Here is a 12,704-nt window from a genome sequence, read left to right as displayed (position 1 = left end):
TTGTGCTATAAACGCCGTACTATTTTCTAGATAGTCACTATTTTTATATTGACCAGTGATCGCTATAAGTTTTTACATTTATCTCTATATCTTATAATCGATTTTTTACATTTACATGAAATATATCAGTCTGTGTGTAATGAATGAATATAATATACAAGTTTCACTTTTTGAATGGAATTAGTGAAATAAATCAACTTTTTGATGATATTCTAATTATATGACCAGCACCTGTATATCATTACTCATTAGGGTTTGGTATTGTTTGAATTTTATCAATTCCGATTCTGTTTATCAATTCTGATTCTTATCGATTTGCAGTTTCTATTCAAAAGTTATAAAAATGAAGTAAAACATTTAGATATCAACATGTATGGTAATGTAGCCTGCATAGACTGGTTTGCAAAAAATATTTATATTTATGATCATCGTTTTGTGTATATACTTATATGTTTTGTCTAATTATTAAAATTTGTGATATTACTATAGTTTAACTACAAATATCATGGTTAAACTGTATACTGTAATGAAACTGGTAAATTTGTAGTTTCTGTGCTTTACTACAAATACCATAGTTGAACTATGATTACTAGTATAAATATGGTACATTTTCATAAGGGCTCATATTGAGATATTAGCAGATCACAAGTTAACAGGAATTGATAAGAACTATTGAAATGTACATGTTATAATCTTTTGATTACGATTACAGAATTGGAATTGATTTTCGATTCCCAACCATTTATATTGTGTAATAATCTGCTGCTAAATTAGGTGTTGTGGGGCGTATGCTCTCGCTCATTGTTTAGCACAGCAACATATTTACATTTTACTTTTATTTTATCAGCAGGTGAGTCTTTGGCAATCTAATTGACTTTTACGTTGCTAAGCCAATAGCTACAGAAACAAATAAAAATATATTTTTTAACATTTCTTGGAAACATGTTAATGTATTTGGCTGACAAAAAAACATTAAAAAGGAAGTTTATCATTTTACACTTATTTTATTTGCCTATTTTTTATTTTCTTGTACTGTGCCTTTAAGAGCACCTGTTACACTTTCGGGAAATTCTTAGGTTAAAAGTGAAAGTATTGCGTCCATTTGGTAAAAGGAAAACTCATACACAGAATATAAATCACAATGGGACAGAAAACTTGGGATACAGAGAATAACAAAAAGAGTAAGTATCACTATTTTAATAAATATCCTGATATTAAACATCTGAACTTTCTGATGCTGCATCATTTAATCAAAAGTTGTTTACAAACTGCTTATAACAAAGCAAATGTTTGCCTTTTAAACAACTTGACACATCAGTTATTTCTAATAAATAAATGTAACATCATAATACCAAATGGCACAGCTGCATTAACAATATATGAGCCTGTCTATGTTTTTTAAACCGAATGAACAATTGATGCCTAAATTTAAACATGCAGTGGTGTGACTAATCTTAGAACTGAAAGTTGACAATCCAGCTAAACATGTTGTGAACGTATGAATGCCATTGTTTTTTGAAGTTATTGTTTTGATTTTCTTGTCACATTTGTAATATACCTGTTTGAGTTAAGTATCACCCCTGTTGACCTTTACTCCCGCTTTACTTACCTTAGTTAGTCATTAGCCTTACCTTTGTATTTGTGCTTGTTTTGTCAGTTAGTGTTTTGGTAGTTTGTTTCTCTTTCTGATGTTTCTCCCGTAAAAGCCTACCTTTCTGTTTTAATCTTCAGTGTAAAAACCATAACTAAATTGTAAAATGCAAGATTTGTTCTCCCCTAATGTTAGGAAACCGGTTTTGTATTTTTCATTTGTAAATTGTATTTTTTGTTCTATAATAATGATGCATTTGGTCCAGTTACTTTAATTAGTTTAAAAATTAGTTTGAATTTTTGCTGTTTTTATCATTTATAAAAATGATAAAAACTTAAATATTCCTTAATATCTTAGCTAGCTACAGTTTTGAGTAACTAAATCATGCTTCATATGACTAGATGCATCACTCATGGTACGATAACTGTAACGAGTTGGTGTGACAAAGAGTTGAAACAAAATCAAGTGCAGGAATATTTTATGAAAAACAAATAACAGAATCGCCAACATACATGGGAAACACCAGGATATTAATTAACAAACAGTCACAGGAAACAAGGCAGTTTGGGCAGAGTCACAGGACTATATTAAAAAATGTAGACAGACAGGTAAAGACAATCATAAAATGGCAGGCACACAGGCCAGATACCTTACAATAACTTGTGGTTCGGCAAACTCCAAAGAGCTCTACAACAGTACACATTTTGAAAGTCCATTTTTCTAATTTAAACCTTACTTAAACAAAACGTCCTCCAAGTTAAGGTGCCGATAAAAGTCAGGCACCGCTTTACCTTTGACTAAGATGGTTATTGGTGCCCCATTTTGACTCGCATTAAATTATAATTTGCTTAAGTTGTGATCAATTATGTTAATAAAACCATTTGTTTGATGTGGTTATTTTTGTGTAGACCACGGCTATATCCCCAAAGCATTTTCAAGCTAAAAGTATAGCTTCTGGCAGATTTAGGAGAAACGCCATAGAACCTAAATCAGCTCCGGAGTCATGAGGACTCGGCCATCAAAATCAACTCACAAACCATTCTGAAAAGGCTGCAACACTGGCAACCTGCATTGGAGCATACCCTTTAGAAACATTTAAGCAATTCCAGCATTATAGATGTGACATTTTTAGTAAAAAAAGATCGCTGAAAGGTGTGGGTGATGGTAGACTTGAGACAGGTGAGGGAGTGTGGAGGATCATGGGAGTTTTAGTGTGACGGAGGTAGAAAAAAACAAACAAGGACCGTGACATTACTCCCCCTCCCAGAAGGTACTGAGCTACCAGCACCGGTAAAAAGTTATTTTACCCATTTAGTTGGTTCAACATATTTTTTAAGTTGACACAACTTGGAGTATCTTAATTTGTTCACTCAACTTAAAAATGTAAGTTGTCTTTTTGCTTTGACTCAGTTAAATTGTATTTACTTAATTTTCTAAATGTTTAGTTGACACAATTAAAATAGTTGACCCAACAACTTATTTCAAGTCACCTGGACTTAAAAACCATCTAACAAAAGTTACCATCATGGTGATCAGTGTTTCCTTGAGTTGGGCTCTTAAAGGCGGGGTAATCGATTTCCGAATTACGCTTTAGACAACTGAGTCGGGCCGAGTACCAACACAACCTTGTAGCCAATTAGCAGTAAGGTGCACAATGCACAGGACGGACATTAGCCGAGCGCTAACAAAAGCGAAAGATGGGGGTAGGGGTGTGTTTGTTTTGGTGATTTGAACATCAACAACGGCTAAGAGAAATCGGACACCATGCCTTTAATACAACTTATCTGAGTCAAAGCAAAAAGTCAACTTAAAATTTTAAATTGAGTGAACAAATCATTTTTTACAGTGTAGCTCAAGGGGGCATTAAGGTGCCAGCAGCAGTACAGGGAGCCAGGAGATACAAACAGCCGCCATGGGCATGACACTGGAGCACAGGAGACTGCCACTGAACTCCTGTCTGTTCATTAAAAGGCCGCTTATATGCATATCTGCTAACTGTTTTCAAGCTGCAGAAATATATGAAATACTGTATATTGTTTAATTACTGACTGCCTAAATTTTATAATCTTGACTATGGCAAGGTTTTGTTTTAAATTATTTATTTGAATGTGGAAATATGATAAGTGATAAAAACGTTTCTTGAAAAAAATAAAAATTTGATGTTAGTTAAAACCAAGGAAAATTGAAAATTGTTGTTAATTTCTAAAATAATGCCCATATTCACTTTTTAATCCAAAATATGTGTACAATTTCAGAGTCTACTGTACATCACAGATATTGCAATGGACCGAAGGAAAGGGTGAGAATGTTCTAAACAAATTGAGAATGTCTGTGACTTTAGATTTTGTGTAGCTTTGATAGTTTACTTGAAACATTGCTACTAAAATATCAAACACTATGGTGTTTTATGAATGACCGCTGTGTTTTAGGATGTATAGAGTGAGCTCAGACTCATCTATACGTAGCTGTGTGTCTTTGGAGATGGATGAATCAGTGGATCAACCAGTTAAATTGAGTTCAGCAGACTATAGACTGGGGTGAGTGTCATTTTGCACTTCACGAAAATCCACACGAAAACAATAATATACATCTCCAAAACTTGGTGGTCATGGTAAACTACGAACTTTGATTGCTCACACACATAAAACAACTAAAAACATTTGAGACACTCATAAATAATAACGCACACACATAGAACACATAAAACACACTCTCACACACAACCTAACACACTAAGAAACCTGTGTCTTTGAGTCAATCAAATGGCAAATCATATAGTGACTGAGTAAAGTCTAAAATACAGCCACAGAAAAAAAAAAAACCTCAGACATTACATAAAATCAACAGCAATGTGAAATACTGAGCGAATGCAAAGATGCATGAAAGTTCAGGACAAAAAATCAGGCTATTCCATCATATATTAACTTGTACTTACACATGCACTAATAGTAAATTCAGAAAAACTCATAATAATTTTAGTGTGGGTAAAAGAAAGTATATATTTCCTAAGCAACCTCTCATTTAGAATGGTGAAGAAGAGTGATGATACGAAGGTCTTTCATAAATGTTTAAATTAGGGCTGTCAACGTTAACGCGTTAACGCATGCGATTAATTTTTTCAAATTAACGCGTGAAAAATATTTAACGCAATTAACGCAGCATCCGTTTGTTTTGACATTCTTTGTCTAGCGTTACATTATGTAATCACGCTCTTATTCGTGTACAGGCTTTTAAACCACTTAAGCGCGATTTTAAACAGTTGCTTTGACGCGTTCAATAAAGATAGACAGCTTCTAAACTGTGGGACGCGGCAAAACGCAACGCGAGGTCCAGTCTGGTGTAAACAGTCACGGGCTGAAGGCTGCGTCGGTGAATCTCTGTCACAGCGCATCCGTGTTAAGTTCTCTTTCGTGCTTGAATGGATAAAACCATACAAGATTATGACAGAAAGCCCGTTTTGTCTAGCATTTTTGAGTTGAGAGTTGAGAAAATGGGAGTGCGGTGACGGTCAGATCTGCGTAGCCTACTGAGACAGCTCTTAAAGGGGCCGCGTTCTTAAACGTGCTGCTGTGACTCCTGTCACTAATGTTAATCAAAGAACAAAATAAAGAAGAAATCAATGTGATTTTGTAGATTTAATGAGAATTCTTCTGCATTTAATTTATAATTTAGCATTAAAGACTGTAAAGTGTTTGAGAACTTCCTTCAATTTCTGTATATTCCATGATAGCTCTCAATTATATTGTTGAATGGATATAATTAATGTTAAAATAATCAATTTAATAGAGACATCAGTTACAGTACTAATATCAAAATGTTTTCTTTCATTCATAAAATGACGCTGTTAAAGAAATATGTTGTTTCTACATCAATTTGAAGATTAAATGTGAAATTATTCAAATGTAAAAGTATATTTTAAAATGTGTGATTAATCGTGATTAATCACAGAAAATGTGTGATTAATCCGATTAATTTTTTTAATCGATTGACAGCACTAGTTTAAATGTAATTTTTTTGGAGGTAGAAGTTTGAAGTACATGATTTGTACCCTTGTGTGTTTTTCCCAAAAGTTCACGAAAAGTTCGGAAAATAAAATTATAATAAATAAATAAAAAACTGAAACATTAAAGCCATATACTGTATATGATAAAATTAGTAAAGTACCACATAATTAAACAGGATTTACAGCGTAACTAATTGTAACAATAATGTACCTCTACATACATATCTGTAGATAACGGAGAACAATATGCAAAGTTTGTGGAATAAAGGGGTAACAGTAAGGAAAATAAAAATATTAATGAGAGAACTGCATGCCATATAAACATCCAAATCAAACTGCTCTTGAACTACTTGATTATAGTCTCAAAAAATCTAAATTGATTTTGAACATTTTACACATTAAAACTCAAAATAACTCATAATTAAAATAAATGATTTGTGACCAACAATCCTAAAATCAAGCAAATAAAAAATGAATGCTGAAGTCAAAACTCTGTCAAATTTAAAGTTGACAGACAGTCTTGCGTGCTTCATTTTATGTTTGCTATAATAATAAAGTAAGAACCCTGTACTTAATTAATATCCACAGTAGCTTATTTATGGGTACATTGTGATTACAAAAATGTAGTGTATTGTTCATGCTAAGATTGTTGTATAGCATACTGCAGGTCATGCATACCACGTTATTTTAAAATAGCTACCCCTTAGTTTTAAAATACCTAGGGGCAGTTTTAAACCAGGACTAGGCCTTAGTTAAATTAGAATATTTAGGTTGTATACTTTACTAACTAAACATTACTATGTGAGGATCCTGTTTGTGGACATCAGCTCCGCTTTCAACACCATCATCCCATCACTGCTCCAGACAAAGTTAACCCAGCTATCTGTTCCTGGCTCTATCTGTCAGTGGATCACCAGCTTTCTGACAGACAGGCAGCAGTTAGTGAGAATGGGGAAACTCACATCCAGCACCCGCACAATCAGCACTGGCGCCCCCCAGGGGTGCGTTATCTCCCCACTGCTCTTCTCCCTGTACACAAATGACTGCACTGCCCAGGACCCTTCTGTCAGACTTCTGAAGTTCGCAGACGACACCACACTCATTGGCCTCATCCAGGATGGTAATGAGTCTGCGTACAGACAGGAGGTTGAGCAGCTGGCTGTCTGGTGCAGTCATAACAACTTGGAGCTGAACACGCTTAAAACAGTGGAGAAGATTGTAGACTTCAGGAGAAACCCCCCTGCACTCCCCCCTCTCACCATCATGAACAGCACTGTGGAAGAAGTGGAGTCATTCAGATTCCTGGGCACCACCATCTCTCAGGACCTGAAGTGGGACAATCACATTGGCTACATTGCTAAAAAAGCCCAGCAGAGGTTGTACTTCTTACATCAGCTGAAGAAGTTCAACCTACCACAAACTCTGTTAAAACAGTTTTACTCAGCAGTCATAGAGTCTGTCATCTGCACATCCATTACTGTCTGGTTTGGCTCAGCCACAAAGTCAGACATCAGAAGACTACAGAGGAAGGTTTGGACTGCTGAGAAGATCATTGGTGCTCCCCTGCCCACCCTCCAAGAACTGTATACATCCAGAGTGAGGAAAAGAGCTCAGAAAATCACCCTGGACCTCTCGCATCCAAGCCATCATCTCTTCACAATGCTGCCGTCTGGTCGGCGCTACAGAGCACTGAGCACCAAAACAACCAGACACAAAAACAGCTTCTTCCCTCAGGCCATCTACCTCTTGAACAGTTCAGGTTTTTTACCCACCATGCAATTAATAACTCTGTGCAATAATAATTAAGTGCAATATTAATTATATTCTCCAGATAATACTATTTTTTATACAACTTTTTCTGTAAATTATATTTCATTCTGCTGTATATAGCACATACCTTGTACTGCAATAGTCTATTCTTATTTTTTAGTTGTACATATTTACATACACACATAGCTTTACTCTCTATATCTTTATCTTATGTTTATTATTGTATTGTATTTCTTAATTTTTTATACCCATAGGCCCTTATTTAAATAATCTGTGTACTGTATTCTATTATGTTATGGTCTCTGTGTACTGTTGTTGCTGTTTCTGTGTACTGGATGCTCCTGTCACCAAAACAAATTCCTTGTATGTGCAAACATACCTGGCAATAAAGCTCTTTCTGATTCTGATTACTGGTTGGCATCTTGAGACAAAACAATCACACTGATATATTTTAAGATATGTCAGTACAAGTTGTTTTCGATTAAGACACCTCTAACATTTAAGTTAGTCTGGGACTAGGTTTAAGCCCTGTCCGGGAAACCACCCCTTACATTATAAATATTTTCATTCCCCAAACTTTGCATATTGTTCCCCTTTACCTACAGATGTGTACTGTAGAGGTACATTATTATTACAATTAGTTACACTGTAAATTCTATTTAATTATGCAGTACATTGTGGGCCGTAATCTGCCAACAGCTCGTTCGAGAGGACTGTTGAGGTTTATTGGGGATTAAAAAAAGGAATGTGCAGATTTTTCTCATTCTAGGGTGGTTCTGTACACTCACTCCTGACACACAGTTATGTTTAAACAACAAACATCCAATATCTAGTTTCTTGTTTGAAATGGTTATCAAATAAAATAAATGAAGAAAAATTGTAATTGGTAAAACAGAGTATTATTGAGAAGTCCCTTAATGTGATTTATGAAATAAAATGTTAATTTTGTTTTAGAAAAGTACCTCACTAAAGTATACAAGAATGGCAATGACTTTAAATATCATGTAGGCAAGACAGTTTTATTTACTTGAAACATTGCTACAGAAATTCTGAAGCTATTGAGTGTTTTGTGAAACAGGATGCATAAACGGAAATCAGACCCATGTATACCCATTTGGACTGGAGAATCTGCTGAACCCAGCTGTGTGTCTATGAAGAGTGGAGAATCAATGGATCATCCAGTTAAATTCAATTCAAGAGGTGTTCTTAAACTGAGGTACAGTCTTTTTCATACATGTTTGAAGTCATTTATTAAATGGTGTACGTTTTTTTGATGTAAATCATGGTCTGTATACCTTTTGTCGAGAGTTTGTAAAAATGTATTTACATTTATGGATTTGGCAGATGCTTTTGCAGTATATAAAGTTTATATAAGAGTTTGCTTTAAAAATAAAAATCTTTATTCATTACTCTGACAGACTGAGGTGTAAAAACCTTTAGTAAGCTTTCATAAAATGATAGTCATCATGACCTTATTTCTGTTTAGAATGGTTATTACATAAAATAAAGGTAATTTTTAATTAGTTAAATGGAGTGTTATTGAGAAGTGGCTTAATTTGACTTTTTGCTTTTTACATACACCACCACATGATTCTCCTAGACACATAATCCGTGTCTTTCAACAATCAGACACCCCGGGGTAGATCAAGCCCCGTCCACATAGCCATACCCACTGCTCTGCTCTCCTGACCCACAGCCACCTTGAAGCAACCTCTGCTGCCTCCGTGGCTAACGTCTTGGTTACGGATGTAACCTCAGTTCCCTTTCTGTCGGTCTCTCGATGTTGTGTCGAACCGACAGATTGGGGTTTGTCTTGAGAACCTATCATCTTCTGAGTATTTATAAAAGGCCAATGAAAATTGGCGAATGAAATTTGCATGCCGGACTCCTCCCCGGATGTCCGGGTATAAGAGGGAAGCTGGCGTGCTCATTCATTCACCTTTGGTCTGAGGAGCCTTAAGCATCCTCCCCCGACCGCTGGGGTGGGCGGCCAGTGTTGTGGCATGAAGGACACAACGTCTCGTTCCCTCCATCAGGTAACTGAGGTTACATCCGTAACCAAGACGTTCCCTTTCTGTCGGTCGCTCGACGTTGTGTCGAACCAACAGAATGGGGTTCCTATGGAAGACGCCACAGCACTGAGCCGCATCACAATCTCTAGCGGAGTGACGTTGACTGGCCTGGGCGAGTCAGACGTAGGCGCTAACGCGAAATTATGACCGTCTAGTGGAGAGGAAGGGGGACCCAGAGCTTTTCCAAAAAGTTGGGAAGCCCCTGCCACCGGCCGTCACGGGCAGAGGCCTAGTTCTCTAACCAGCGAGAAGCCGCCTGGCTCCGTAAGGGCCACTGGGTAAGCATTATTCCCCCCAGGGGAAAAATGCTGCAGAGACCACTACCTGCCATAGGGAGGAATTAGAGGAGACACCACATGGTCTCACCATCAGGGGAGAACTCATGGGAAAATGTGCAGACTGCAGGAGTTAACCGCAAGGTGGGAGTCCACCTAGGGAGGTCATGGGTTGCCGAGGTGGGAACCATTCATGAGGATACATCAGACGGAACAGCCCACGGAGGGGGGGTTACCACGTCTGGAGCACTAGGTCCGGTTAGAGCTATGTGGGAGATAACTCAACTGTTCCCCGGCCTAAGGGGGCAGGGCTGCTCTGACCAGCCTGCCCCGAGGAAGGTGCTAGTGATGGATAAAATGCCTGTTCTTTACCCAGTGGGGGAAAGAGGGGAGGCGTAATAGCCACTGATCCCCCTAGAGGAAGGGGGAAGGGCTTTCGCAGGCGTACGCCCTACCGGCTGCCGGTCCTACACATTGCCCTGCAGGATGCGGGCTGACACCGGTTCTGCACGTAGGTATTAGAACCTCACAGAGTTGTTGGGAATAGCCCAACCCGCAGCTCTGCAGATGTCTGCTAGAGAGGCGCCCTGAGCCAGTGCCCATGAGGAGTGTGCCTCACTCCCAACGGGCAGGGGCGAATTGAGATCGGTATGCCATAACAACGGCATCCATGATCCAGTGCGCCAGCCTCTGTTTGGAGACAGCCCTCCCTTCTGCTGACCTCCGAAACAGACAAAGAGCTGCTCACAGCATCTAGGCTCTGCGTGCGGTCCAAGTAGAGGCGCAATGCGCGTATTGGACACAATACGGATAGGTTGGGTCTTCCTCCCTGGTGGAGAGCGCCTGCAGGTTCACCACCTGGTCTCTCGGGAGAGTGGTGGGAACATTGGGCACATAGCCGGGGCGGGGTCTAAAGATAACGTGAGACGTCTTCCTCGGGCCCGAGTTCTAGGCAATCTGTGGACACGGAGGGTGCTTGCAGATCCCCTACCCTCTTGGAGGTGAGCGCCATCAGGAGAGCCGTCTTTATCAAGAGAGAGAAAGAGCGGCAGCTCCGAGAGGCTCGAAGGGGGTGGGGCCTCTTGAGGCCCGCCACCTAGGTCGCAAGAGGGTACGGAGTGCGGATAAGGTGGTCACCCAGCAACTGGGTCATGATGAGCGGCCGTAGCGGCTACATACACTCCCAGTGTGGGGGGGGGAGGTTCCTCCCCAGTCTCTCTTGAGGAAGGGACAGCTCGTTCCCGATCGAGCAACTCCGCGGGTCTTCTCGCCGAGAAGAGCACCAGGACGAGAAGAGGCGCCACTTATGGGCGTATAGCCGCCCAGTGGCCGAGGCCCTAGCCTGAGTGACGTCCCAACCAGACCGGGGGTGGGTCACTCAGGATCTCCTCGTCCCGTCCAGACATGGAGTCCAGGTTCTGCCTGGGATGCCGTAATGTGCCCCTTCCCCTGGGGAAGCAGGATCTTACTGGCCTGCTGCCAGTATGCCGCGCTCTCCAAGGAACCTGACCTGACATGTGCATCGACCTGAAGGGGACCACCCCCACCGAGGATGCCATGTATCCCAGGAGCCTCTTGTTACAGGGGGACCGCTGACTGTCTGAGCTTCAGGCAGTTCAACACTGACTGGGCGCACTCTGAAGTCAGTCGTGCTGTCGTGGGACAGAGTCGTGTTCCATACAGGGAGGACCCTGTACTGATATGCCCGTCCCTCGAACGCGAACCATGGGAACGGCTGATGTCGAGGGAGGATCGAGACATGAAGTACGCGTCCTTCAGGTCGATTGCCATGAACCAGTCCTGACATCTGACGGATGTCAGGATGCGCTTCTGCGTGATCATCCTGAAAGGCAGCTTGTGTAGGTGCCTGTTCAGAACACACAGACCCAAGAATGGGCGCAGCCCCCCGCCTTTCTTGGGGACAATGAAGTACAGGCTGTAAAACCCATAGAACATCTCGGCTGGTGGGACGGGCTCGATCACTCCCTTCGCCAGAAGGGTGGCGACCTCGGCCCGAAGTACGGGAGCATCCTTGCCTCTGACTGAGGTATATCTGATGCCCTGAAACTTGGGCGTGTGGCGAACTGGATCGCGTAGCCGAGACGGATCGTCTTCCCTAGCCAGCCTGACAGTCTCCCAGAATGTGACAGGGGGCCTAAAGGTTCGATCTTTTTCATCGTCCCCCGGGGGGTGGTTCGATGGCTAGCAGTACGGATTCCTTGCCGGGGGAAGTCCCCCGGGGAGGAGATCGGCTCTGCTGTTTTTCCTGCCTGGCGACTGCGTCTGACTGAGAGTGCTGAGGGCTGGTGTTTATACACGACATTGCGCTTCGCCGTGACGCAACGTCGAGTTGCCGTTCACCGTCGTGCAGAGGGTGGGAGCGGCTGTGATAACCCAGAGAGAGAGGAAACTCTCTTTTTTGAGAGTAAGTGGGCGCTAGCCCCCCGGAGGGGGCCAGCAGATGGTGAGACAGGGCAGGATCCGTCCCAATCCGATTTCCCAGCGATGTGGCTGGGGTCGGGCCCAATGGTAGCCTCGATCCCCCTGAGGTCTTCCTATGAGGGCCGCTTCTGCTTTCACCATGGCTGCTGATGGGGCGATGGTCTCCTCTTCGCTGTCTCCTCCAGGGGGGCCACCTGAGTGGGGGGCGCCAGAGCTGGAGGGCGTCGAAGAGGACCAGGGCTGCTGGGAAGCAGACGGTGCACGGGACTCGATGGCCGAGGCGGCCGAGTCGCGGCACGCGAGGACTGCTTCTTTACTGTCGAGAACTGTGGCTCTGGCCGCGTGCGGGTCTCGCGCCCGCCCGACGGGCGGGGGGTGAGCGGGGCAACTGTGGCTCGACAGTAACACCAACCAGCCCCCCCCTTGTGAGACGGGTGCGTCGAGAAAGCGGACCTTCTCGGCATTACTCATCTGCGCAAGGTTCGGCCAGAGGAGTTTCTCATGGACCAAAAGTGTCGACATCGTCCGACCCAGGGCCCGCGTGGTCACCT

General features: G+C 41.7%; 1 protein-coding gene across 2 annotated transcripts in view; it reads left to right on the top strand.

Moving 5' to 3' along the window:
- Window positions 1-486: 486 nt before the first annotated feature.
- The window catches only part of LOC130550419 (NACHT, LRR and PYD domains-containing protein 3-like), a 59,334-nt gene continuing 47,116 nt past the window's right edge, over window positions 487-12,704 (top strand). For both annotated transcript variants that reach the window (XM_057327882.1, XM_057327881.1), the window contains exons 1-4: window positions 487-1,181; window positions 3,847-3,890; window positions 4,021-4,128; window positions 8,443-8,580. In XM_057327882.1, the coding sequence (XP_057183865.1) occupies window positions 3,874-3,890; window positions 4,021-4,128; window positions 8,443-8,580 (263 nt within the window). In that variant the 5' untranslated portion in view covers window positions 487-1,181; window positions 3,847-3,873. The remainder of the gene's footprint in view (window positions 1,182-3,846; window positions 3,891-4,020; window positions 4,129-8,442; window positions 8,581-12,704) is intronic.

This window comes from Triplophysa rosa, unplaced genomic scaffold (genome assembly GCF_024868665.1).
Source record: "Triplophysa rosa unplaced genomic scaffold, Trosa_1v2 scaffold30_ERROPOS127347, whole genome shotgun sequence".
Classification (NCBI taxonomy): domain Eukaryota; kingdom Metazoa; phylum Chordata; class Actinopteri; order Cypriniformes; family Nemacheilidae; genus Triplophysa; species Triplophysa rosa.
The sequence above is the reverse complement of the archived record's forward strand: the minus strand, read 5'-3'. Positions and strand labels throughout refer to the sequence as shown.